General features: G+C 42.0%; 1 protein-coding gene across 1 annotated transcript in view; it reads right to left on the bottom strand.

Moving 5' to 3' along the window:
• Positions 1-25,495, bottom strand: part of Cttnbp2 (cortactin binding protein 2) — a 151,809-nt gene that overhangs the window by 51,946 nt on the left and 74,368 nt on the right. Inside the window, exons 4-8 of the mRNA XM_051151881.1 lie at positions 21,223-22,849; positions 15,135-15,338; positions 13,626-13,725; positions 11,514-11,664; positions 8,447-8,698 (exon numbers count right to left, since the gene is read on the bottom strand). Coding sequence (XP_051007838.1) covers positions 8,447-8,698; positions 11,514-11,664; positions 13,626-13,725; positions 15,135-15,338; positions 21,223-22,849 — 2,334 coding nt within the window. The remainder of the gene's footprint in view (positions 1-8,446; positions 8,699-11,513; positions 11,665-13,625; positions 13,726-15,134; positions 15,339-21,222; positions 22,850-25,495) is intronic.

Below are 25,495 nucleotides of genomic sequence, written 5' to 3'. Positions count from 1 at the left end.
AATGAATACTTGAAGTTGCCCTTTAATGGCTACACAGTAGCATGACATACATGTAGCCACACTCACACACACTCACACATGTACACACACACAATGCACATATAGACAAAGATTTCTTTTAAGTTACCTATGGGGAAATATGAAGAAGAAAAGGGCCTGCATATTATATACCTAGGTAACAAACACCTAACACAATCTCTTAAAAAGATAAAAGGTTGTTTGAACTCAGTTACACGGAGTCTCTCATTCTTGGTCAGTTGCTTGTGTCGCTGTTGGCTTGTGGTTGGGTGGCAGGGATGCGAGGGAGAACAAAGCTAAGAACCTTATGTTGTTGACTGGGAAGCAAAAGAAACAGGAAAAGTCAAGTTCCCAATATCCCCTTCAAAATAAGGGTCCTATATGACTAGAAGACTCCTAAAAAGCCGCAAAGGCTTACACCACCTTTGGAAAACATTTATTTAAACCATAGCCAGGGAGCTGCAGATATAACAGCAGGGGATTCTTACTTTACAGAAAAATAGGAAGACAAAAAAAAAAAAAAAAAAAAAAAAAAAAAAAAAAAAAAAAAAAAAAAAAAAAAAAAAGAAAGAAAGAAAAAAAAAAAAAAAAGAAAAGAGAAAAAGAAAACTACCTTTCCTTCTTCCTGGATTCTACATGAAGGGCACTTGAATGAGGAGGAACCACGCTGTGATAACAGTTTCTGGAAGCAGGCCTGCACAGGCAAGCGTGCTCTACCCAGCTGTCCAAATGGATGAGTTTGAATTGAAGTCCTATGGAGATACATCGGCTCTCAGAGAGACTGACAGCCTCGTCTCAGGCTTCATTTTCACTCTCATCCCCCTTGTCAGAATGTCATCTTCATTTCTGACCATGAGCCCAGAGCAAAATGGAGAGATTCATTATCGCAGAGAAAAACCAGAAGAGATGGTGAGAGATGGTAGGAAGGCACCTGTACAGACCTGTAGGGGGAGGTCAGAAACAAGGTACCACTGCCAAGGAGATAAAGTACAAATTTGAAGTTCAAAGTGGGAGAGATAAAATCAAATTCAAGGCAAAGAGACAGAACTTATGATTGGTCAGAGGGAGAAAGCTAAAGAAACAAACAAAAAGAAAAGTTTGCATCATGCCCAGCTAAGTGCTGAGAACAGCCTTTGGCTGTGGGTGTACCCACTGCTTTACTGGGGGTGGGGTGGGGAGCAGAAGCTATTAAGACAGACACACTAACATAAACAAGTAGGTAGACGTAGGTGTGCATTGGTCAAAAGAGAATTGTCAGAGGGCAACTGGAGAGCTGCGTGCTAGACAGCGTGGGTGATCTTGGGTAGATATGGGTTGTGTGCAAAAAGGAAAATGCTATGATCAGCTCTCTTTTAAAAGCTGATGGCCCGAAATTTGTGGATAAATGGATTGAGCTAGAAATGATCATAATGAGTGAGTTAACCCAGAAGCAGAAAGACTCAAATGGTATATACTCACTTATATCTGCATACTAGCCCAAGGGGCATGTCCCACGAAAGCCTTCACTTACCAGGAAACTGGGACAGAGGGGAGGACATCCTATTGGGACTCTAGATAAGAGAAGCATGGGAGAATAGCAAAGTAGAAGGATCCAGAGGGTCCTAGAAACCTACAAGTAGAACATTATGATAGGCAGATTTGGGCCCAGGGGTCCCGCTCAAACTAAAGCACCAGCCAAGGACAATACAGGCGGTAAACTTTAAACCCCTATCCAGATCTATCCAATGGTCAGAACATTCTCCACAGTTGAGTGGAAGAGTGTGATATGACTTTCTCACGTACTCTGGTGCCTCACATTTGACCATGTCCCCTGGAGGAGGAGACCTGGTAGCACTCAGAGGAAGGACAGCAGGTGGCCAAGAAGAGACTTAATACCCTATGAGCATATACAGGGGGAGGTAATCCCCCTCAGGAACAGTCATAGGGGAGGGGAATAATGGAAAAATGGGAGGGAGGGAAGAATGGGAGGATACAAGGGATGGGATAAACATTGAGATGTAACAAGAATAAATTAATTAAAAAATTAAGAAAAAAAAAGAAAAAAGAAAAGCTGATGGTTGCATGTGAAAAATATGCTGCAAAAGAAGAGAGTGAGGAAGCAGACCAGCTATTTAAAAAACAAAATTAAACAAACAACTGTGCTTGTCCGTTCACCCATTGCTTCAAGAAAGTATTTCTGAGCCATAGTCTCTGCTAGGAACAGTATACATAAAGATGAAAAAGAAATGCTTATAGAAGAGAAGAAGGACAGAGAGAAGTGTGCAGACAATTACAGTAAGATACACCCTACTCTTGAGCCTGAGACATCAACCAAGATATTATTTTATGCAAGCAGGGTCAGGAAAGGTGCAGAAGCCATTTGAGACTATGGGGACTATAGAGGAAAGCCAGAGAGAGGTCAGTCATTTATGTGGGTTATACACAGCACACACAAGGAAAAGTGACAGAAGTGCATGTACTTGTCAGAGGCCAGTGAGAAGGGGCTTAACCATTATATCAAGAGGAAGACACTATCGTATGGGTGACAGAGCCATATAAGGATATGAAGTAGGTAAATTATATCACCACATTTAGCTGTTAGATAGATCCCACCCATGGTTACATCAACATGGTGGAGCCTGCAACAGAGCACAGAATGCATCTAAAGTGCAGAAGTGACATCATAAGGATGGGATGCATGGAGCGAACAATCAAAGTTGATCTTCTAAGATATAAGACCTAGAGTTGTGCTGATCTTTTGAATAGTGTAAGGGAAATGGACCAGTAAACACAGAAGCTTTCATCTCAGGTAAACGAAGAGATGAGCAGGCAGAGTTGTAACCATGTTGAAACTTTGGTGAAACAAAATCAAACATGGTCATCAATAGGGCTGGCATGGACCTCTCTAAACTGAGATTGTTGAAGAGTAATAGCCTGCAATGAATAGTTCCATTGGAACAAGAAGAATAAACAAGACCACACTGGGGAAACAAAACGTTTGGTTCCTTAGGTACGGAGATGCCCTGAAAACTCAGAATAAGCTTCCTGGACAGTGTCAGAAAATACTCAGTAGACATAAAGACAAGATTTTGGAATACTGAAAGACTGTATTCATGGATGTCAGTGAAAAAAGTACAGAGTGACAGGGAAAAGGAGTTTGAAGCCAGATAGGTGACAGCTGCAAGTGGAAGGCATAGCAGGTCCATGTTTTGGTTGAGCTGTTGAGCTGGGTAATATTTGTGGCCCCATTATGTTTCTGCCAGTCAATCATTGGTGCCCCAAACAGCCAAGCATTCGTTTAACTCTCTCCTAATGTTCTATATGAGTTTTTAAGAAAAGCTTCCCATTTATTTACGTGTAGTATAGAATTAATTTTTTTTCCACTAAAACTTAAAGGGAAAAGAAGATTAAAAAAAAAATAGAGATCAAAGAGCTAGAGGCCTGGCTCAGTATAAAGACCTCTTACGGCTCTTGCAGATGATCATAATTCAGACCCCTGCACCCCAGTTGGGCAGCTCAGTGCAGCCAGGAACTCCAGCTCTGAGAGTATCGGAAGGCCCTGGCCTTCATGAGCACTTGAGCTCATAAGATCTCCCAACAGAAAATGCTCTGCGAAACCGGCCATGGTGGCTCCTGCCCCTTTATATGGGAGGCTATGGCTGGAAGATGACTGTGAGTTTATGGCTAGTCTGGGCTACACAGAGAGTTCTAGGCCAATATGGATTGTAGAGACCTCCATATCTCAGACAAACCAATAAAGAAAATATAAGGAATACTTTTTTTAAAAGGTAAATGAATAACAAGATTTGCCTGGGAACTTAAGTGTTTCTCAGTGACAGAGGAACTTAACTCCAGTGTCTTTCTTTGGCAGGACCTTCATTTCTCAGAGATCTCCCAAGAGAAGAGAGGGCAGAGTCCCACTCAGAAGTACTTTCTATCTCTTTCCAGGATGCAGGGGAAACTAAAAGGGCCTTATGCTGGTTCAGCCTTCCCTCAGGAGCAGTTGAAACCAGCTTGAGATGTGAGCGATCTCCTGTTGCTGGCCAGGAGTCACAGGAAAACCAACCAGGACTACAAAGAGGCAAACTCTGGTGTGGGAACTGAATTCTCCATAAGTCGTTTTTTGAGAAACTAATTTAACCATTTTCCAATACTTCTCTGCTTCGCATATAAATGTTCAGGGGCCAGAAAGGGTGAGCCCTGTCCATTCAAGCTCTGAAATCCCACAATTCTCAGTTGAAGTCTGAGCAGTTTCATTATGTCGTTTTCATAGATGCTTTGTTTTATTAATCTTCACTACCCTTCCCAATTTTTTTAGTCCCTCTCCATTTCTTAACCTCCTTCCCTCCTCTTATTTTAGTCTGCTTTTCTGTTGATGTGATGAAACATGGTGGGGGAAGAGGCCCCCTTCTGTCAGAGGTCTAGGGGAGGGGAACAGGATAGGAGAGGGAGAGAGGGGGCACCCGAAGATACAAGCGAGGCTATAGCAGTTGGGACGTAATCTGAATAAATCATAATAAAAAAATTTTTTTAAAGCAACTTGGGGCAGAAAGGGTTTGTTTCGGTTAATAAGTTACAACCTATTATGAAAGGAAGTCAGGGAAGGAACGCCAGACAAGAGCCTGAAGCAGAGACTATGGCGCGAAGCTACTTACTGGCTTGCTCTCCATGGCTTACTGAGTTAGCTTTCTTATAAAAGCCAGGACCACTTGGCAGGGGATGGAGGTGAGGGGAAGGAGTAGGTCGCAGTGGGGGAGGTGGGCTCTCCCTCCCTCCCACATCAATCATATGTGTAGGTAACATCCTATACATATTCCACAGGTTCACAGGCAGAAGTGATGGAAGCAGTTTCCCCTTCAAGGTTCCCTCTTCCCAGCTGACTCTAACCCTGTCACGCTGCTGATAAAACTAACCTGTACACTCACCTGGTATCTCCTGCTCGCATTTACTGCACTGCTGGCTGCCCACTACTCATTCCCAAGCTCCATTGGCTCCTTTTTTTTTTTTTTTTTTTTAAATTTATTTGCTTTACATCCTAACTGTAGCCCAGTCCCACATTTCCTCCAGGTTCCTCTCTCCCTCCCCTCCCCCCATTCCCCTCCCACTAGTCCTCCTAAATGGGATCCCTTCCTTCCTACCAACTGACTCCAGCCTATGAAAAGTCTCATCAGGACTGCCTGCATCCTCTTCCCCTGTGGCATCCCCACCAGGGTGAAGCAACCAAAGTGCAGGCAACACAGTCCATAGCAGGGACAGCCCCTGCTTCCCTTAATAGGGACCAAAATGGAGACTGAGTTACATATAGGCTGAGTGTGTGTGTGTGGCCGGGGGATGGGGGATGGGACTTCGTCCTCTCCAGGCATGGTCCTTGTTTGGTGCATCAGTCTCCACTGGCTCTCTGGGCCCAGATTTGTTGGTTCTGTTGGTCTTCTTGTGGAACTCCTGTCACCTCCGGTTCCTTCTATCCCCCTCCCATCTCATTCATAGGCTTCCCTACTCTATGAGTTTGCAGCTGCAGCTGTGACTTCTGAAGTAACAAGTCCCAAACGCGTGTCCTCACGTCTGACTTTTGAACCTGCCTTATAGAGTTTGTTTCCAGTTGAGTAACGTATACCTACGCTCACATGCCTATAACAATAAAAACCTAGGCTGTGTAAGAGAGAGTATACATGGTATGTATGTTTCTGGGTCTGAGTTTCTTGAGCACATTACCTGCTCTGCAGAGGCCAGAAGGACACATGTGACCCACTGAGATTATTTTCAAGGGTCAATGGTGATTGTACTGGAACAAGCCCATCACACACTGCTAGCTGTGATTTACTGTTTCTGAAAACCAGCCTCAGGGATTTATTATAAGTGGATACTCTGGGAAAGCTATCTCGGCCAGAATGGAAACATTGTTTTAGACAAGTGATACAGATATATTTTACAATGCTTTTGGCTAGAAAGGAAGGATGTGGAGTGAAAAAGAATAATGAAATCAGGAAATCTGGGCTTCATTCCCAACTGCTATCTATTAAACCCTCTTGGGCTTAGATGTCCTAATCATAAAATAAAGAGGTCAAAATGGAAGATTAAATGCCACTCCAGAGCCTTAAAAAAAAAAAAAAAAAATCTATTATTTAAAAAGCTTAGCAGCGTGCGCTGTCAATCTTTCCTTAAAATGTCACATCAAAAATTGATCTCTTGCGTTTAAAAATAAGAGGATACTGAGGAGTCGTATTCTGAGAGAACGAGGTCGTACTCCTGTTACACACACTGAAGGAACACCCACGGCTATCTGTCAGGGTCTGTGGAATCAATGGAAATGCCGTGTTTGATTGTCACAACTCAGGGACTGAGAAGAGTCCATACTGAACTGGCCATGCAGCCACGTCTTGCTTCACTGAAGGCTAGCTCCACACGGGAGGAGGTAGGGCTGGCTGAGATGCTCTGCTGTCCCTCTGCTCTGTGCCTGCAGCCCAAGTGCAGTCATAACCCACTCCTAGCCATCTCACAGAGATGTCATTCATTCATTCATTCATTCATTCACTCATTGTAGGAGATGGTTGTCATGTGAGCAACAAGCTACCTTTTTTTCACCAAGATTGACAGACTCTGAGTACCTTCTTTTTCAAACTGAAATGACTTACACTTCCCGCTTTTGTCTCCTAAAAACATTTATATCATATACTACTGCATTGCATCAAAATGTTGCACACACGTCTTAGAATTTTTCTTTCCTTCATGTGAGAGTAAAATGAGGCAAAACGTAAGCTAACAAGCACTGCACAAACCATGCCTCTTCTCTCTCTGTTTAAAACTCACACGGTGAAGTGCATGGTGCCTGCAGTGGTCCTGACAGTTCCAGACAGATTTCCGTGTGGAATGAGTGAATCTAGTGTTTAACTCAAGAGGAGCTCAAACCACCTTCTATCTCCCTGAACAATGCTTTGTCTTTGCTCTGAAAAAAAAAAAAAAAAATCCTAGCCTTCCACCCACATCTTTCCCATGTATTCTGTGTTCCATCCCTGGACGTCTATTTATTCGTGTGTATGTGTGTCTATATTTGTGTGTCTGGGCATATGTGTGCGTACATTCTTGCCTCTGTCTGTGTGCCTATGAAGGCCAGAGATTGACTTTGGTGTTTTCTGTTGCTCCCCACCCTTCACTGTGAGGCAGAGTCTCTCTCTGAGCGTGACTCTTGTTTCGGCTGGACTGCCTGATCAAAAAGCCCTTGGGATCATCTGTCTGTTTTCACACCCTCAATACTGGAGTTGCAAGAGCATGCTGCCAAGCTCAGCTCTTATTGTGGGCGCTGTTTATCAAAGTTCAGTTCCGTATGCTCGTGGGAAAAGTACTTCCCCCACAAACCATGCTCAGCCCCAACCTTGAACATTTCTATCTGTAATAATTCTCATTGTTACGTATGTTGTCACCACCCTCCACCACTTAGTCTCTTCTCTCTGCCATCAGTTTATTTAAAATCCCAAATGGTCTAAATAGCACGGCTAAATTAACTACTTTAAGCGGGAGAACCACTACCTTAGTTTTCTAAAACCTCCCACTAGCTGAATATTCACTGGTAACTTTGTGTCAATCTCCTTATTGCAAGTTACTAAAGGCTCCCACACCAGGAATAAGACCCCTCCTAGTCATCCTATTTCAGTTCTCCTTATCACAGGTGGAGCTGCTAGCTAGCTACCTCCCTGCTACTTCTATGTCTCTAGTCTGTCTTTTTCTTTTACCCGAATTATTCTCTCCAGCGGTCTATAGGGCCCCAAGTAATTTCTACCCCATTTAGAATGAACCATTTCTGAAGTGAATTTCCCTAAAACCCTGTTCTTTAAACCATGTCCTCTGTTTTCCCACAACACGAACTGAGGCATGGATCTGATGGCTGCCCACCACCTAGTACTCTGTTCCCTCATGCTACACGTGCAACTTGGGCACTTGCCACTGGTCTAAGAGTAAGAACAAATTGTCTCTGCCAGCATTAGCATGCACAGTGGCCGGAGCTCAGGAGCTTCCTGATAGCTTACCGGTATTATTGGTAAAGCCTACTGTCACTAATGGAAAGAGCACGAGAAAAGACCTTCCATTCTGAGGCTCCCTTTAGACATCAGTATTTTAACTAGTAAGTGGCCATGAATTTTTACATTAATACTCATCTTTCCTTTCTAACACAGATGAAATGAGGTATAGGAAATTACTCTTGTATGTCTTATTGAAAGACTCCAACAACAACAACAACAACAAAAACAAGATTTGTTTTTTTAAAGAAAATTTTGTGTCCTTGACCATATTTTCTAGAGAGAAAGCAATGTCAATTTGTACTAGCAGCTCATTTTCTGCAATGGTATTACTCCATTTCTAATTACTCAGTCTAAACACACCAGATCAATAACAGGCAGCTATGATGCTCATCAAATTTACAAGTGCGTGATGGGCGGGCTGCTAGCAGACATACCTTGAAGCCTTTGGAAGCAGCGATATGAGCAGCAGTCCAGCCTTCTTTGTCAGCGTGGTTAATGAGGTCTGCAGGAACCACAGGTTTGGATGTACCTGTAGGGCCCTCGCCTCCATTCAAGGTGAACCAGCCTGACTTGGGCTCCTCAGCCCTCAGAGAGTGTCCACCAGCTGGCACTCTGTGGTACATCAGGAGCTTAAGGCTATCCACGTTACCAGTGTCCACAGCTGCATGAATTGGTGTCCAGCCATCCTGAAAGAAAATTGACCCAGGGTAAGGGTTGATATCAACATTAATGATGAGAATGGTGTTATTTTAACGTCCATGTCTAAATTCTCTTGGGTCAGGACCCAAGGACGGAGACAGTCTACTTCTGAATATTCCTGGTGCACTTAAGTTCTCTGACTTTTATTGGTGATGCTATTTCCCACAACTGCGGTTCATTTTTGCTGTTAAATAGTCATATTCACCTAACAGTTACTGTCTGGACTGAGCAGGCACTGCCTAGTCTCCTGAGTATTATGCTTGACCAACCCGAATCTCACTTTAGTCTTGAAAAGCAGAATGAATTTTATCCTAACAAGATTTTTTAAATTATGGGCTGTAATAATGGTATTAATAAATTAGTAAGGCACTGAAGAACACTGCTGCCAACCAGTTCAAGCACAGTGGCCTAGTTTGAATGTCTCAGGGGCAATTATTCCAGAAGGAAGGTTCTAGATAGTAAGCAGAAGGTGGGCATGCAGGAAAAACAACGGCAAATAGCTTCACTGGGTGCCTATGGCCTGCACTCAGTGACTGCTGATTTTTACAGGGATTCCAGTCAGTACTTACTTAGGAAATGGTTCTACTAAAATCACTGAGTCCATTTTCTAGAATGAATGGCTTTGAGTCCTCCTTGACCACTTAGCTGGCTGCTTAACGGCCAGTCTCAGTGCAGCGGTGCTCAATCCTGCAGCCTCAGTACCCTTTGAGACTTAGTTAGAAATGTAGATTTCCCCAAGCCTCTCTCCAAATAAAACGTATCTGATGCTCGGTGGTGAAAGGCCATGAAGCCTACCCAATACGCCCAGCAAGTGAAAGGGATGCGCTGAAAGATTTTGTCTAATAATTGATTTGCTTCTCTACCTTTATAGCACAGGCTTAACATCCTTTTCATAGAGAATTTCATATTGTCATACTAAATATATTTCAATGAGCTACAAAGTTTTTGTTTTTTATGTGTGAGGAAGGGTCTCACAGTGCAGCCCTTGCTAGCCAGATACAGTCCTCTGGCCCCTGCTGCGGGAGTGCTGGCATTATAGGCACACAGCGCCAGAGCACTGCTTTTTCAACAATGACGAAAAGGCTAAGAAAGCCAGTCACTGAGTGGGAACCATCTCCATGTAGGCTAAGTATTATGATCCTTTCCTAAAGCTGACCCTTGAGGACCCTTTCTCTGTTCTGCGTCGCAGGCCAGTGGAGTTCAGTTGACCAAGACAAGACCACCCAGGCAACTAACTAGAGCAGCATATGGTCTGCACTGCAGTCAGGCGCAGCGGGTTCCTGCTTTCTTCTCCAGGATAATGAACATCAACCTGATGAAGGCCACAGAGAATAGGTGCACATTGCCTTCCTAATGCTCTAATTTCAAACAGACTCTCTAGGGAAAAAGTAAAACAAAAGAAAAACCTTTCAACATTCCCCTTTCTCTTGTTATCTTACCATTAAAAGGAATAAGACATAATTATTCCCTGAGATCACTTATCAATTATACAGTATATTTCTTTGTTTGTAAACATTCTGTTCAGCTCCCTTCCCCTACCACAAAAACAAAACAAAACAAAACAAAAACTAGCTTGAGGGCAAAGACCTCTGTTCTCAGCAGAATATGAGAATGTAGTAAATCTTCCGTAATATACTATTTACTTATCCAGCATGATGATGAAAAATTCATTTGTCTACCACAGATAAGGTAGGATTTTATAGTGACTATATACAAACACCACATATTTCTTGGATTATATATATATATATATATATATATATATATATATATATATATATGTATGTATGTATGTATATATAAAACGTAACAAAGAAATGTGGAAGTAAACTACTTTTTTTCAGATTTTTTTTTTTTTAAGGAGAATCTGGAGAGATTGTCAGTGGTTAAAAACCCTGAATGTGATTCTCAGCACCCACATGACCCTTATAACTCTAGCTCCAGGGGATTTGATGCCTTCTTCTGGACTCTGTAGGAACCAGGCATGCACGTGGTTTAGACACACCCACAGGCAAAACACCCACACACGTACAATGACAATTTTTAAATTGAATACAAATTTAAAATTAAGTAAAAATAATTCTGTGATTTTATTTTCAAGCTCTAACAATAATGTGCAATGGGAAATATTCATACCTGGCGCCATTTTATCTTTGCTAATAATGAGACTTAATGATGAGCTCCTGTCAGAGAAATTATGTAAAAACATAAAAGGCCTAAGAATATTTGTTCAATGAAAAAAACTTTCTCTAATTCTGAAATACCAAGAGCATCTTTTGTTTGTTTGCTTGTTTGTTTTTTGTTTGTTTCTAGGCTCAAAATGTGAATGACTAATGAGGTAAAATGGACAAGATTTTTAATTAGCAGGCCAGAGACTCAGACAGAGGTCACTTTCCAATTCAGCACCCTTATAGTGGAGGGCGACCTAAGAAGTCTGTTTCCATGTGCAGCTGTCCTTTAGCATCTGTGGGAGACTAGTTTCAAAGGTACACCCCACCTTCCCCATAGCCTCGGAATCCCCTCATGCAAAACACTATAGGTAGCATTTAGACAGCACCTACGCACATCCTTCCACACACTTAAGTCCTCTCTGTATTACTTATAATGTCATCTACAGTGCCAACACTATGTAGCCAGGTGTTATCCTAGCTTGTTTAGGGAACAAAGAAAAAAGTCTGTACATGTCATATATATATATAATATAATATATATGATATACACAAGTATTTAGTTTTCAAACCCACACAACTACTTTAGTCACAGTATGAATGACATATGTTACTCTCCCAGTTGGACACTTACTCTGGTTTTTAGACTCCGGTCAGTGCCAGCTTCCAGCAGGAGTTTGATACAGTCTTTATTTCCATTTTTACAGGCCAGGTACAGAGGTGTCTGTCCTCCAGCAGCAGCGTGATTAATGTTGGCATCATATGCAGTTAGTAATTCTATACATCTGCACATAGGATTATGATTAGTTACGTAAAAGTGAGGAGTCACCTGTAAAGTGCTCCCCGATCAGATACTGAACGTAGATGATGTGCACAAGCAAGCCTGCATAGTGACATATATCAATTGTTTTATTTACACCAAATCAGTTATCATGAACCTTATTTGCATTGCTAACACTTTCATATGACTAAAAGCTACACTGTAGTCTCTAAATTTATGGAAAATTTAAATCATGCTTATATAAATGTTCAAGCCTAGCTCATGATACCTTCTAATCAACTTTCGTAGCTGTTGTCCTTGAAACAGGTTGGATCAAGTTACCAACTTAAATGGTGTAATCGTACTTGGTATACATTTTATTTGTGACTCAAAATGTTTTGTTTTGTTTTGTTTTTTTTAGTCTTGAAAAAAGAAAACCATGAGGCTGCTGAATCATTCTGTGATTTTTTTTTCACTCAAGAAAATGATTATAAATAGCATAGACAGCAGGGCACCATGTGCCTCCTCTATAAAAAGTAGCAGGGGGCTGGGAGCAAGGCTGCCTTGGGAGAAAGATGGAAGAGGCTGTGTCTTTGGGCGGTAGCTGGCTTCTGAGGACACAGAGCTACACAGAACTGCTCAAAAAGAGGAGGGGGCCACACCAAGACTGTGACTTAGTGACCAGTTCAACGCATAGAGATAGAATTTGAACAGACTGAAGGATTTGGCTTCGGGGGGTGGAACTTTTTTCCCCGCTCTAGTATTTGGCTTACACATGTGTTTAAAATAAGTAACATGTTGGCATATTTGTGTAGCATGTTCTTTAAATTTGCTGATTCCTGAATTTCCACAGGGTCCCTCCTTCAAAAGCCAAGCTTCTGTTCTATGAGAGTGACATCCTCCAACCAAGGAGTGTCACAGATGCCTGACGATGTGGAGGTGACAAAGGCTGAAGCACAGGCTAGGAGGAGAGATCTGTTTTGCAGGACACAGAATATAAAAGCAGGGCCTGTGTTTTCCAAAACTAAAGCCAGGCTGATGAGATGCATGTTAGATACACGAGAGAAAATGGCTTAAGACACTGAAGGATGCATTTGGGATACTATAGAATACACTTACAATTAATGGCACTGATAATTTTATAAACCATTATTTTTTTTAAAAATTGTATAGTTTGAGCTGGATAGATAGCTCAGCTGTTAAAGGCTAAAGCTCATAACCAAATTGCCATGGATTCTGTAATTTGTTAAAGACTATTTCTCTTAGGCCAGAAGGGCTTAAAGGTGGCAGCAGTATATATATTCCGCACAACCTGCCAGCTCAGCACAGATGGGGCAGCGATCCAGCTATATTCCATTACTACAATATAGCTCTTAGTTTTGAAAAGTAATCCCTATATTTAATGACGTGGAAGCTCCTTTAGAAATCATTGTCAGGGCATTGTGCTTATTAATTAACAGATGTCCTTTGTACTTGAACTGCTTCCAGTGTGCAAAAGCCTTGCTTTGATTTTTCTCTTGATTGTGAGTGATTTGGGACTGTCTATCAAACAGCTCACCAGTCAGACCACAGGACTATAAGAAATAACAGAATTCTGTTTCAATGCTGGCACTAACAGAAGCTTTTACAGAAGACAGTAATGCTCTCGGCATTCCTTACTTGTTTTCCATTGGTATGCTATAGTTGACCTTTTCCAGAAGCAAGTTCATTGTTGTCTACTTCAGACACACACACACACACACACACACACACACACACACATACTTCCTTCAGATACAACACTTAACTATTATTACAAATAACAGATCTAGGGTCCTGCTTTGCATTTGAACACTCAACTGTGTTTGGTAGATTTATATGTCAATAAATATTAAGAAGTCTTTTAAATACTTAGCAGGAGTGAAATCTGTGTAAAATATTTAAAAGGGGGTCACTTTCGTAGAAAAAAAAAAACCAAAAACCAGAAAAACGAAGAGCATGACTTACTCAAAATGTCCCTGAGCAGCTGCGGCACACAAGGGTGTGAAGCCATTTTTGTCAGCAGCGTCGACTCGGGCTTCTGCATTCAGCAGCAATCGCACACAGTCTGTGGGTATTTTTTTTAAACAGAAAGTCACTTTAATTTAGTGCAGTAATAAGCCAAGTTCGCTATAAGCTGTGGGGAGACCCCAGTGGCTGCACAGCTGATCTGACCATTCTGTCTTGCTGGATGTGGCGTGCCACGGACTTTCACATGGAAAGCCCTCTCTTTCCCTGAACACAAGATATCTCCAAAGCCACCAAGACACGGTTTGTAAAAATACAAACAAACAAACAAACAAAAAACCCCACCAAACTGGTAGATTCTTGATCAGAGTTTCTCCAAAATAATGTTTTAGAGCAGAGATTGAGACCCATTCACCAAATTGTATTTATCTGGTCACATACTCACTGCACGATTGATGCTGATTTAGTCGTCAAAGTGCTTACGTGTGGGTCATCCTACACTGAGGTACTTGAAGATCAAGGAGAGGCCACACAAAGTCACCTGACACATAAACATCACTAACAGAAAACTATCATACATAATACTACATAATCTAAACTTAATTTCTCCGCAGTGAAGAAAATGTCCCCGATGATTCTGAACTTCAAACTTTAAAACTACTGAGCCTTCTAAGCTCTGGAGAGAAGCATTTCTATCTGAGCCAACCAGGAAGTAGTCCATGGCTCACATACTCTATTAATTTAGGACTTGAGGCAAGCCATGTCTTTTTCTGTACGGCCACACGGTTTAGGATATCTCACAGGATTTGCATCTTAAAGAGCAAAAAATTCTCAGTCTCCACTGACATATCATTTATAGTGCTCTAAGATCCCATTTCTCAAAAACATCTAGATAACTATAAATGATTATAAGGCCACTCTTCCTGACTAGTAAAACTTACTCTCACCGTGGCATCCACTCAACACGCTAATCTGAATGGCACAGATGCTTTGCTTGTCTTGCGTGGCAGGCATTCTTATCAGAGAAATCATGGTTCATTGCTAACGTGTGTTTTTGTTTTGTTTGGTTTTTTAGACATGGTTTCTCTGTGTAACCTTGGCTGTTCTGGACTTGCTTTGTAGACCAGGTTGGCCTCAAACTCACAGAGATCTACCTATTTCTGCCTCCCCAAGTGCTGGGATTACAGGCATGTACCACCATGCCTGGCTCTAAAGTGTATGTTTTAGAATCTCTATGTGGACAATACATTTCGTTGTACATAAACAAAAATGCACTTTGCTACTAGCTCTGTCTTTTACATTAAGAGACTATATAATTAGGTCCTTAAATATCCATGAATTTAAAACTCGTGTAAAAAAAAAATTATCCATTCGACCCTTTAAAAGAAAAGTAAAATCCAGCTGCACTTTTTTGCTCACAACAGTAATTTAAGTTACCTCCCATCCTTTTGCAAGTGTGATGGGGTAAGATCTTGTTGGGTTTTGTTTTTTCTCTTGTCTTGTTTTTACCTGTATGTCCATTCTTAGCAGCAGAATACAAGGCAGAATGGCCATCTTCACAGGAGTAATTCATGTCCAGTCCTTCTTCATTAAGCAGCATTGATAATAAAGTGGCATTTCCCTGGGCAGCAGCTTGCTGAAGAAGGGTGGGCCTGCCAGCCAGGGGGGCAGGACCACCACTCATTAGCAAAGGGGTTAGGGAGGGTGACCAGCCTGTAGGTTAAAGTGACCCTAGTTAGAGAGCAGGAAGGACAAGAGACAGACACTACCATGCCTTTTTGAATCACACACACAGACATGAACACGTATCCCTAGAGGATTACATGGGTCCTAACATTATCAAGCCGTTAATACTTTCTTAGCACAAATCCATACTGTTATTTTCAGACTTTATATCTGCTGCTAATTAAACTAACATTTATGGTGACAAGTTATTTTTAGTTGTCAGTCTGGCACAAAGAAAAGAGTTAAAGAAATGATTAGTTTTAGGAAACCAAGATGTCTACCACACTTCACAAACTCAAATTTCTGTTTGAAATTTAAAAGCATTTAAAATTTTAAAATTATGTAAAGGTTATCTTAATTTCAATACTGGTATGGAAATATAAATATAGTAAGTGTAAAAATGCACCATAGTTAGAAAATTTCTTCAACAATGTTTCTAAGATAAGTATTTTATACAAACCAGGAAGTGGGCCTTACTCTATCAAGGAGTTTACGTTCCTTGAATTTCCATATTTGGGAAACAAATAATAGGTGTTAAAGGCCACAGAAGTACAACCTATATAATATGTTTTGGAAACTACTGTTTCACCATCTTCAAAGCAGGGCTAGCGAACTTTTTAAATTGGCCAACAAAGCAGGACTCTACCATACAGCTTTAACGAAACCTCTACGAGTTACGGTTAGACAGTTCTCATGAGTATTTAGCAGCTGTAGAGGAGAAATCTGCTAAGAATATGAAGTCGGCTGCATAGAGCCTGGAAACTTTTCTGAATCCTTCCTTGATCAAAAGGCTGTAAAAACAGTAAAGTACAAATGTTTATTCAATTGTAGTTGTGTCTTTTCAGCTTAAATACAATGAGCGAGCCCCAATACTTTGAAGAAGTCCTGCACATGGGTACACATATATATATATTCCTCAAGGTAGGCTTTCCCTGGGTATACGTGACATTCCCTTCAGAAAGATGCGATCAGTGGATGGATGCCTTCCTTTCCCTTCTGTGAGGTGTTACTTGCAGTAATAAGGATGTACTATTTCAAGACATGTTTAATACCAAGGTTTTGGCTTTAAATCCTTTTGGGAAATATTTTAAAAATACTTATCAAAGAACTTTCTCAGAATGCTTAAAATTCTTTCTAAAAATAAATCAAAGAGAGGCCATTTATGCACATAGAACTACATAGAATATTAAAATTATATCCTTATAACCACTTACTTGAATACATGGACAATTTATTCTCTTATCATATCAGGTCAGCAATGATAGTCAAAATTAAAATTTTTATAAAATCCAATATTTCTCAAATCTTTATACTATTTCCCCATCCATATTTATTAGATCTTCTTAGAAAAGTAGTATTTTTACTTCATACTTACAAGAAGGCTCCTCTCTGGTACATTTTACCTTTTGTATTTTCTTAAAAACAAACAAACAAAAAAAAAACAGGCCCACAAAAATTAAATCAGTACTTATTAGAAATGGATGATAGACAGAAAATTATAAACACCAAGGTAGGATACCTTGACTGTAAAGCAAACACAAGCAACAGGAAGGCATCACACTACTGTCCCAGCAGAACAGGGGAAGGGGGCCCGCTTCATGCTTTCAACACACACACACACACACACACACACACACACACACACACAAACACACAATCAAGCGTGCGCACATACACACCCACACACGTGCGCGTGCGCACACACACACACACACATACACACACACATATGTACACATGCACCACACACTCGTTATCTCATCTCTCTGTAGATCTCACTCAAGGAATGTTGGTTCTTGATATTCTTACATGAATACCAATGTCTACATACTAAAGTGTGCGCCTCTTTGAACGTTTGTTTTCATTTTTCCTTTTTTTTTTTTTTAAACCACAGTTCTAGGCTTTGGGGGGAGACAATACAAATACATATTTCCAATTGTTTTAGATAGAAATATTAAACTATGTATATAATTTTTCTGGAAGACCCCACAGATGTGAAAGGTAAAATGTTTTATTCAAAAATGTTCTTAATCTTTAGATCATTAAGTGTCATCATTCTCCTTATCATATTCAAATGAAGCTAGTATCAATTTTTTTAGAGGATTGAAAAAAGAGCTTTTAAATATTCACAAAATAAAAATGTTTTGTAAGTATTGTAAATGTTAAACTCTTAAATTCTAAACAAATGTTATAATTTTACTATTGTTTTCATTTTTTCCTAGCACAATTTATCTTAATAAATCCCGTTACAAATATAGGGAGAATAACATAAAGACCTCACGACAACACTAGTATTCATCTGAAATTCTCAACAGGGAGAGAAAGGGTAATATCTGGTTAACTGGATTAGTAATGGCAGAATAGACCCGAATGCAGACCGCTACTCTATGGCTGTTACAGAGTCATCCAGCTACACAGCTCAAGGCAAACATTAGTAGCAGTGAGGAGTTCCCATAGCAGGCCACGAAACAGGTGGGGACATGCAATGGCAGAGGAGGAGGGGCTGAGAACAGCTTCTGGCACCAGCTTCAGAGGGTAGAGAGGGTTAAGGTCACAGCCCAGAAACATCCTTATGTTCTGATTTAGCCTTCAAGCCAATTATACATGAGTAGACTTTCAAAATATATATATTTAAGGAAGGAACCAAATGAAATAATATTCATAAAATAAATAACAGTAACAAGAAAAACCACCACAAAAAAAGAAAAGAGAAAAAAAGAAAAAAGAAAGAAAGAAACAGAGGAAAGTGTGCAAGGGGTTGGGGATTCAGGTGCCCAGTGTGGTCCCTGCTTTAAGCATCTTTATCTAACCACTGGAATATGTATGCTCATTTGACAAGTTCAGGAGGAGTAAGAATTTCTAGTTCATTTAGAATTTAAAACTTATTTTTAAAAGTTCACGGTTTGCTGTGAAGTTGCCTCGAGTTCATGTAATTTACAATGTGACCCATTAAGATGAGAGTCTTCTGTCATTCCAGCTCTCTTCTGGGATGTCACATCGCTGTTATCCGACAGAAGGCAGCAGGGACATTGGGGCTCTCAAGAGAAAAATCCTGGTATCCGGGGCAAAGAGGAACAGTCCCATCCATGAGGAGAAATCAGAGCATCCTACAGTTGGGAGATATTCTTAATTTGATGCTCGAGAGTGTAAGTTTTGGATGGCAAGGCTAATAGCCCAGAAATGGTTTCTCTCCAGGATTACAACTACAAAAGGGCAGCATTAGCTGAATTTGCCATTTGAAACACAGCTCAGCGCTTGCTGACATGATCACAGAAATGGGAAGAGATATCTGCTAGGCATCTGGCAGGTGCACTCTGTCCCTGGGCCTTGCTCCTAGCAACTGCAATGGTGCCAGGGGATAGTTAATGACCTCCTATGGGCTTAGGAGCTGGAGAGATGCATGCTCATCCAGGCACAGCTGGGTTAAGGAGGAGGATGTGGGGAGCTCTGGTGCTTCCTAGCTTAAGTCATGTGGTGGTAAGAACTGTAGTGCAGCTCAGTAGTGGACCACTCACCTAGCATGCATAAGGCTCTGGGTTTGATCCCCAGTGCCACCAACATGATCTTTAAAAAATAAAAATTGGAACAAACTAAATGCAATGCTGGTGAAATATGATCTAATTTGGGAAGCTTAGGGTAGCTCTACACCTGCTATTGAATTCTATAATTATCCAAGCTTGCATTTTTGCTCTCAGAGCACATAAGAATGTGCCTACTAAACACCTGCTAAGGGACTAAGACCTCTGGTGCCCACCCTTCTGCCCTAAAGAGGCACACCATATAATGAAATCAAACAGAAGCCTGTTATTCCAGCAAAGGTCATCCTGTAGTTCTGAGGACAGTAGGGCCAAACCAGAAAATTGGAAACAGAACACAAATAACTCTCTCTACATATCTTCAGTGGCTGCTACTTCGTCAAAATCTCTATTAAACTCTCCTTGGCACCTTGGATATAAGCAAAAGGTGTGTTTTTGTTTGTTTTGTTTTGTTTTGTTTTGTTTTGAAGAATTCTGGCTTCTTTATCTAGACTTCCACTGAATACAGAACAGATTGTTTGAGCAAATATTTAACAGATTAGGAATTAGCCAACTTTTAAAACTTAACTCAAAATCCGATGGGTAGTATGCTCTGAGGTCACACATGATGGTTTTGAAGCTTTTCTCCTAATAACTGAAGGGTGTCTGCAGCTGGACTTGGGATTACAGTGCCTACCAAGGCAGCAGCTGGCAGAGCCTCAAAGCATCAAAGAACAGGTGTCTTTGTGTTTAAAAACAAAACTAGCTGACAGCATTCATATGCCCTAGAAAGTGTTGCTTATCATGTGGTCTATATAGTTACATCAGAACACCTTCATGGCTCCAAATGGCTTTGCAGCCTCTGCTTTAAAGGTCAAAGGATCCATTTTTTGCTCCTTCGGATGGTATCAAATCTCTCCCTTCTTAGGGTAGGCTTAACTAGTGGGAGAGCCTACATAACTCCAAGCAATACGAAGACATGTCAAGCCTAATACAACCAGTTTGGAGAAAAAAAAAAAAATGGAACCTCAAATGCCTATAAAGACATCACAAAATGACAGTAAGGTCAACTATAAATCAGGTTCTCCAAAGTGCTAAAAGCAACACTACCAGTCAGGCAGAGATTAGTCATGTTGCATCAAGTTCAGTGCCATGCCTTGATATGTTATGATCTCCAAGCCTCTTTCCAGCCACCCTCCCTCTGTGCACTATAATCTCCAACTTAAGGAAGAGAAAACTTGCTCAGTATGAGAAAGATTATCAAAAACACAGTTAAATACCACAGAGCCTTAACTCTAACATCAGTCTGTAACTCCAAAATCCATGCTGTTTCTGATTCTCGGGTTTGTCCCCCAAAGCTGAGCTTCACCTGGGATGGCATGTGTTTAGAGGCCAGCAGGCAGTATGAAGCTCTTGGTTCCTCCACTAGGGGGCGGTACGTACTGTGGTACATGCTTTCCCTTGTAAACGTGATGCTATTGAACTTTTCCTTTTGTTTTTAGAGCCTTTCACTTTAGAGCCAATAGGATCTAGCAACCCTACTGTCTGATGACAGCACAGAGTGCTCCAGTGTGCTACCAGGGCTTTGACACCAAGCATGAGCCTATGTCAGCCATGCAATGTCCCTTGTGCAACTCCCAGACTTAGCAACTTCCTAATGCACTCATGCAATGGGAACCTTCATGTGGTCCATGTTGGCACGGAAGCCATCTGTGCTCAAGTGTTGGAAGATAATACCTTACCAAACAGGGAACATGCCATTCAACATAAACTACACTTACAGCAGAAATTTATAAATACTCATGGTCTTTTCTAAGGATGACAAAGGGACATTCATACCAAACTGGTATGAACCTTCAGAATCTAGTAATTACAGCATAAGTCCCCTCCTCCTGCTAATCCAGAGAGGCATGAAGAGTGACTTGGAAGGACTTTTCCTACGGTATCCCAGAAGGAACAAATTGAATGTACACTGAGGATGATCCATTAATATTGAGGTCTTATGAGATAAATATTTAATAGGAAGGGATACTCTTTCTTCCCGGAAAATGTTTCGGTCCCTCTAAATTAATGATCTTTGTGGGCTTCAAACCACAATTTTCATGTTATTTCAATTAAAGCACTAAGCATGATCAGACCACAATTCATAGAGCAAGATGAATCACCATCACCCCAGAACCTTAGAGAAAATTACAAAAAAGAAAAGAGAAAAAAAGAGGAAAGAAATGGGAAAATGAGGGATGAAGTATTAAAAACATTTCAAGATGGTGTAAAAGAAAATTAATACAGGTGAGAGAAGAGGCCACATTCTTTTAAAATAAAGTTTAAAAAAGCGAATAAGATTTTAATCCCTTTACCTGATGCTGTTACCAAGAGGCTGTCTGAGGCACCGGGGCTACGGGATGAGGCACTAACAGGGTTTATGGAAGAGCACAAGGCAACGGTGGTGGGGATGACAAGGGAGCTGTCTGAACATGCAGGTTGGTTCAGTCCAGGGGTTTCAGCGGGCCAGGCACCCACCTGAGATGTGGCCAGGGCCGAAACGGGACAGCCTGCAGGTGCCACAGTTAAATCTATGGACGGTTTTGGTGGCAGCTGCGGGGAGGATGACTTAGGGATGGTCTCCTCGGTTACTACCTTGGTCCCCTGTGGCAAAGTGGAGGGAGGCGAAGCCACAATTTTGTTATCAACTTTGGCCCCTGCGTTGGAGGCCCTCAGTTGGGGGTGTGGTGGAGAAGGAGTTTGGGAGAGCCCTGGCTTTTTGGGAGGGATAGGAGGAGGATTTCCTCTGTCAACTCGTGCCGCCCCAGGAGTCTTTAAACCGGTTCGACTGACTGGAGGGCAGGTGCCAGTGTCTCCTCCTGGAGATACTCCAAGCCTTGGAGAAGCACCTGCTTGAGGGCTGGTAAATCTTGACAGTGCTTGGGTCACAGTATTCCGAGCCAGCTGCTTGGCCACTAGGTTGTCACGGCTCGTAGGAGAGACATCTCTTGAAGGTGGACTTTGAGTAGTATTTCCATTCTGGTCTGGGTCATTTGCGTTGCCTTGAAATCTAAATCTAGCCGCTTGGATTCGTGGGTTGAGACCTGGATGCAAAGGTGTGTTGGCACACGGGGAATGTAAACTGGGGGCTTGCGAGTGGTTTTGGGGAGCTGGGCCTGGTGTCTGAGCAGTGACAGGGGCAGTGCTACTAGGGGTTGAGGGTGTACTATTTGATGGATCAGGAACAGAGCCTGTGCTTGGTCCATTTTCCTCAATTTTATTTGCACTTGGCGGTGGGGCAGTAGGTAGAGAGGGACCCAAGTCACCGTGGGAAGCCTGCCTGTCAATACTGGGTCTGACCATCAGGGCACTGGGGCCCACATTGCCTTTTGTGTTTGTGGGGACTAGGGGGCTCCCTGTGGAAGGCTTTACGGGTACTGTCAAAGGCGATTTCTTCACAGGGTCAGCGCTTTCTGTCACTACATCTGTCTGGGAAGCAACAGACTTTGTCATGGGCCCTTCTGTCGCCACAGATACGGAAGCCAGGCGCCTATCTTTGGTCTTCCGTGGGAGAGAGAGGCCCAGCTTGCCGTCGCTGCTTCCCTTTTTCATCTGCTCCATCATTTTCTTCATTTTCTCGACCTCCTCTTTGAGGCCAGCAGTGTGCGCTTCCTCTCGGCTAAGCTTGGCACGCAGCTGCTCCCGTTCCGTGTCAAACTCGGAGCGCTGTTTCTCCCACTGAGCCTCCATGCCGGAGCTTCGTTGTTTCTCGGCCGAGAGCTGGTCTTCTAGTTCACCGGTCTTTTTCTTTTCCTCCTCCAGTTTGACCAGGACTTCCTCCAGCTTCTGGGACTCCTCTATGACTTTGCCCGAGAGCTGTTTGCACTCCTTCACCAGCATTAGGACCACATGCTTGTTCTTGCCTCTCTCCTCCTCCAGGTGGGCGGTCAGCTTCTTGTGTTCCTGTTCACGGGCCTGGAGCTGAAGCTTTTCCGTCTCCAACTAGAAGACATTCAAAGGGAAGCCTGGATTAATAGACAGAATGTTCTTCTCTCATAAGAGGGCTTTTTTTTTTTTTTTAATTAATTTCTGAACAAGGGCATGGTTTGGGTTAGCAAAAGCACCACAGTTGGTTATGATTTTTTTTTTTAAGATAGTATTTAAAAACTCGTTAAAATGAGAAAATTGCTGTAGATGGCTTTCTGGAAAACACCTACATTGCAACAAAGGGAAATTGTTTTAATCTATTCAGTTTAACCACAGCGCAGGAGAGTAACAGTAGGATGCTTCACATTGCCGCACGGAGCCCAAAAGGGGCTATTTCGATGAGTACAGATCAGGAGCGAAGTGCTGCTATTTAATAAAGGTTCAATGGCTGGAAATCACGGACTGATCTTTGAGATACAAAATCAGGATTTAAACTCCAAGCTCCTCATTTGCTAACATTATTATTGCTAAGTCACTTAACATCTTTAGTACATCTTTTAATGGGCTGGCAATCATATGAAATATCACATAAGTAGATGTTTAGGATAAAATTATGAAGAGTTAACAGATTATTTTATTAGAGTTTCTGTCCGTGCTGGTGAACCCACACGGCCTCACCTTTTCTTTGATTTATTTGAATCCTGCTTTCCAATCTCGCTACTTTGGCCCTCCCACCTCACCTTTCCAACTAAGGAATATTCTCCTGGTGGGGCCACAGGGGGCCTCATCGCTCATAGAGGTTAAAGAAGATTTAGCCGTTTGCAGATGAAGAAAGAGTGTTTTATCTCCTCTCGATGTTGAAAACAAACACGTGGACATTACTTCCTGTGTTTTGTATCACAGATATTGTGGGTTTTACCAATTGAAGAGTTGTGACAATTCTACATCAAGCAACATTATTCTGGGTGTCATTTCCTCTTCCCCCCAATAGCTCCAATAATAACGATCTCAACTTGTGTACAGTGGTTTTAGACACAATGCAACCTACAGGCTGTAGCACAGCATAAAAAGACTTGCATTCATTAGGAAATCAAACGATATCTGTTACTTCGATGTGGCCTATAGTTTAGTGGTTTCAACACAAGCTTTTAATGTCTTCTAAGTAAAGACAATACTTGCTCAAGTCAGATTTTAGCCATCTAAAGCAGAGGAAGCAATGTTCTAAGGGCTGACAACTGCAGTCAGCCCTACTGGGGCCCAGCTGGGAGAATTCATCACTCTCTCTTGCAGTGTCATAAGGCCAAAAGAAAAAATGGCTTACTGCTCAGCCAGCGGCCACTTAGTATTTATTTTTGATCTTTGGGATAGTGTGTGTGTGTGTGTGTGTGTGTGTGTGTGTGTGTGTGTGTGTGTGTTTTCTGTGTATACATGTTTGCATGGGTGTGTGCATGTATTGTTGATGTGTGTAGGCCAGAGGTTGACGTCTTCTTCAACCATTCTCTATCTTATTAAGATAGATTCCTTCATTAAACCCAAAACTCACTGATTTGGCCAGTGCTGGGACTTAAGACATATGCCACTGGGACAGACTTTCACATGGGTGCTGTGAACTGAGCTAATTCCTCATGCTTCCCGGCAAGACCTTTTATCAAACCACACCCCCAGCCTGAAGTATCACTTACTGACGCTGAAACGTGCATTGAAAAGCAGTTCCTGAACAGGACGGAGGAATGAGTCTCCTACTGGCCATTAACAATACTTATTTTTTATTAACTAATTTATTTATTCTACATCCAGGTTGTAGCCTCCTCTCCTCTTGGTCTCATCCTCTCTTCACACCCCCCCCCATTCCTCAGAAAAGGGGAGCCTCCTTACCCGTCCACCCTAGCTCATCAAGTCGTATGAGAACCGAGTTTGTCCTCTTCACCTGTGGCCTAACAAGGCAATCTCACCAGGGAGAAGTGAGCACAAAGTAGGCAATAGAGTCCATGTCAGAGGCAGCCGTGCTCCCATTATGAGTGGACCCACATGGAGCCTGAGCTGCCCACTGGCTACATCTATAATAGAGTCCATGTCAGAGGCAGCCGTGCTCCCATTATGAGTGGACCCACATGGAGCCTGAGCTGCCCACTGGCTACATCTATAATAGAGTCCATGTCAGAGGCAGCCGTGCTCCCATTATGAGTGGACCCACATGGAGCCTGAGCTGACCATTGGCTACATCTATGTGGAGGACCTAGGTCCAGTCCATGCATCATCATTCGTTGGTGTTTTAGACTCCACAGACCCCTCTGGGCCCTGGTTAGTTGGCTCTGATGGTCTTCTTGTGGCACTCTTGTCACCTCTAGGGCCTTTTACCCTTTCCCCCACTTTTCCACTCCCTAGCAACTCAATGGGGCCCCGATCCCACTGTCAGTCACTCTTCCCCCACTGTTTTCAGCTTCCTTGACCACTCATTACAGCAGAATATTTCAAATCTTAGCTTCTGTTGATGAGATGTTACCGGCAGATGCTCAATGAACTCTTGGTATGTCTTCATGGATTCCTCTATGAAGAAAATTTACTCACAGAAAGAATGGTTTCCATCTGTCCAGCATTATACTTTAGTCATTAACTTGATCCTTCCCAGCCACCTCTTGGACTTGCTCCATTAGTTAGCACATTTCTCCTTACAAATATCAAACATCTGCTCTGTAAATCTTCCCATCAGTACAGAACACA

Source organism: Acomys russatus, chromosome 10 (assembly GCF_903995435.1).
Source record: "Acomys russatus chromosome 10, mAcoRus1.1, whole genome shotgun sequence".
In the NCBI taxonomy this organism is placed as follows: domain Eukaryota; kingdom Metazoa; phylum Chordata; class Mammalia; order Rodentia; family Muridae; genus Acomys; species Acomys russatus.
Note: the sequence above shows the minus strand (reverse complement) of the source record. Positions and strands in the feature narration are given on the sequence as shown.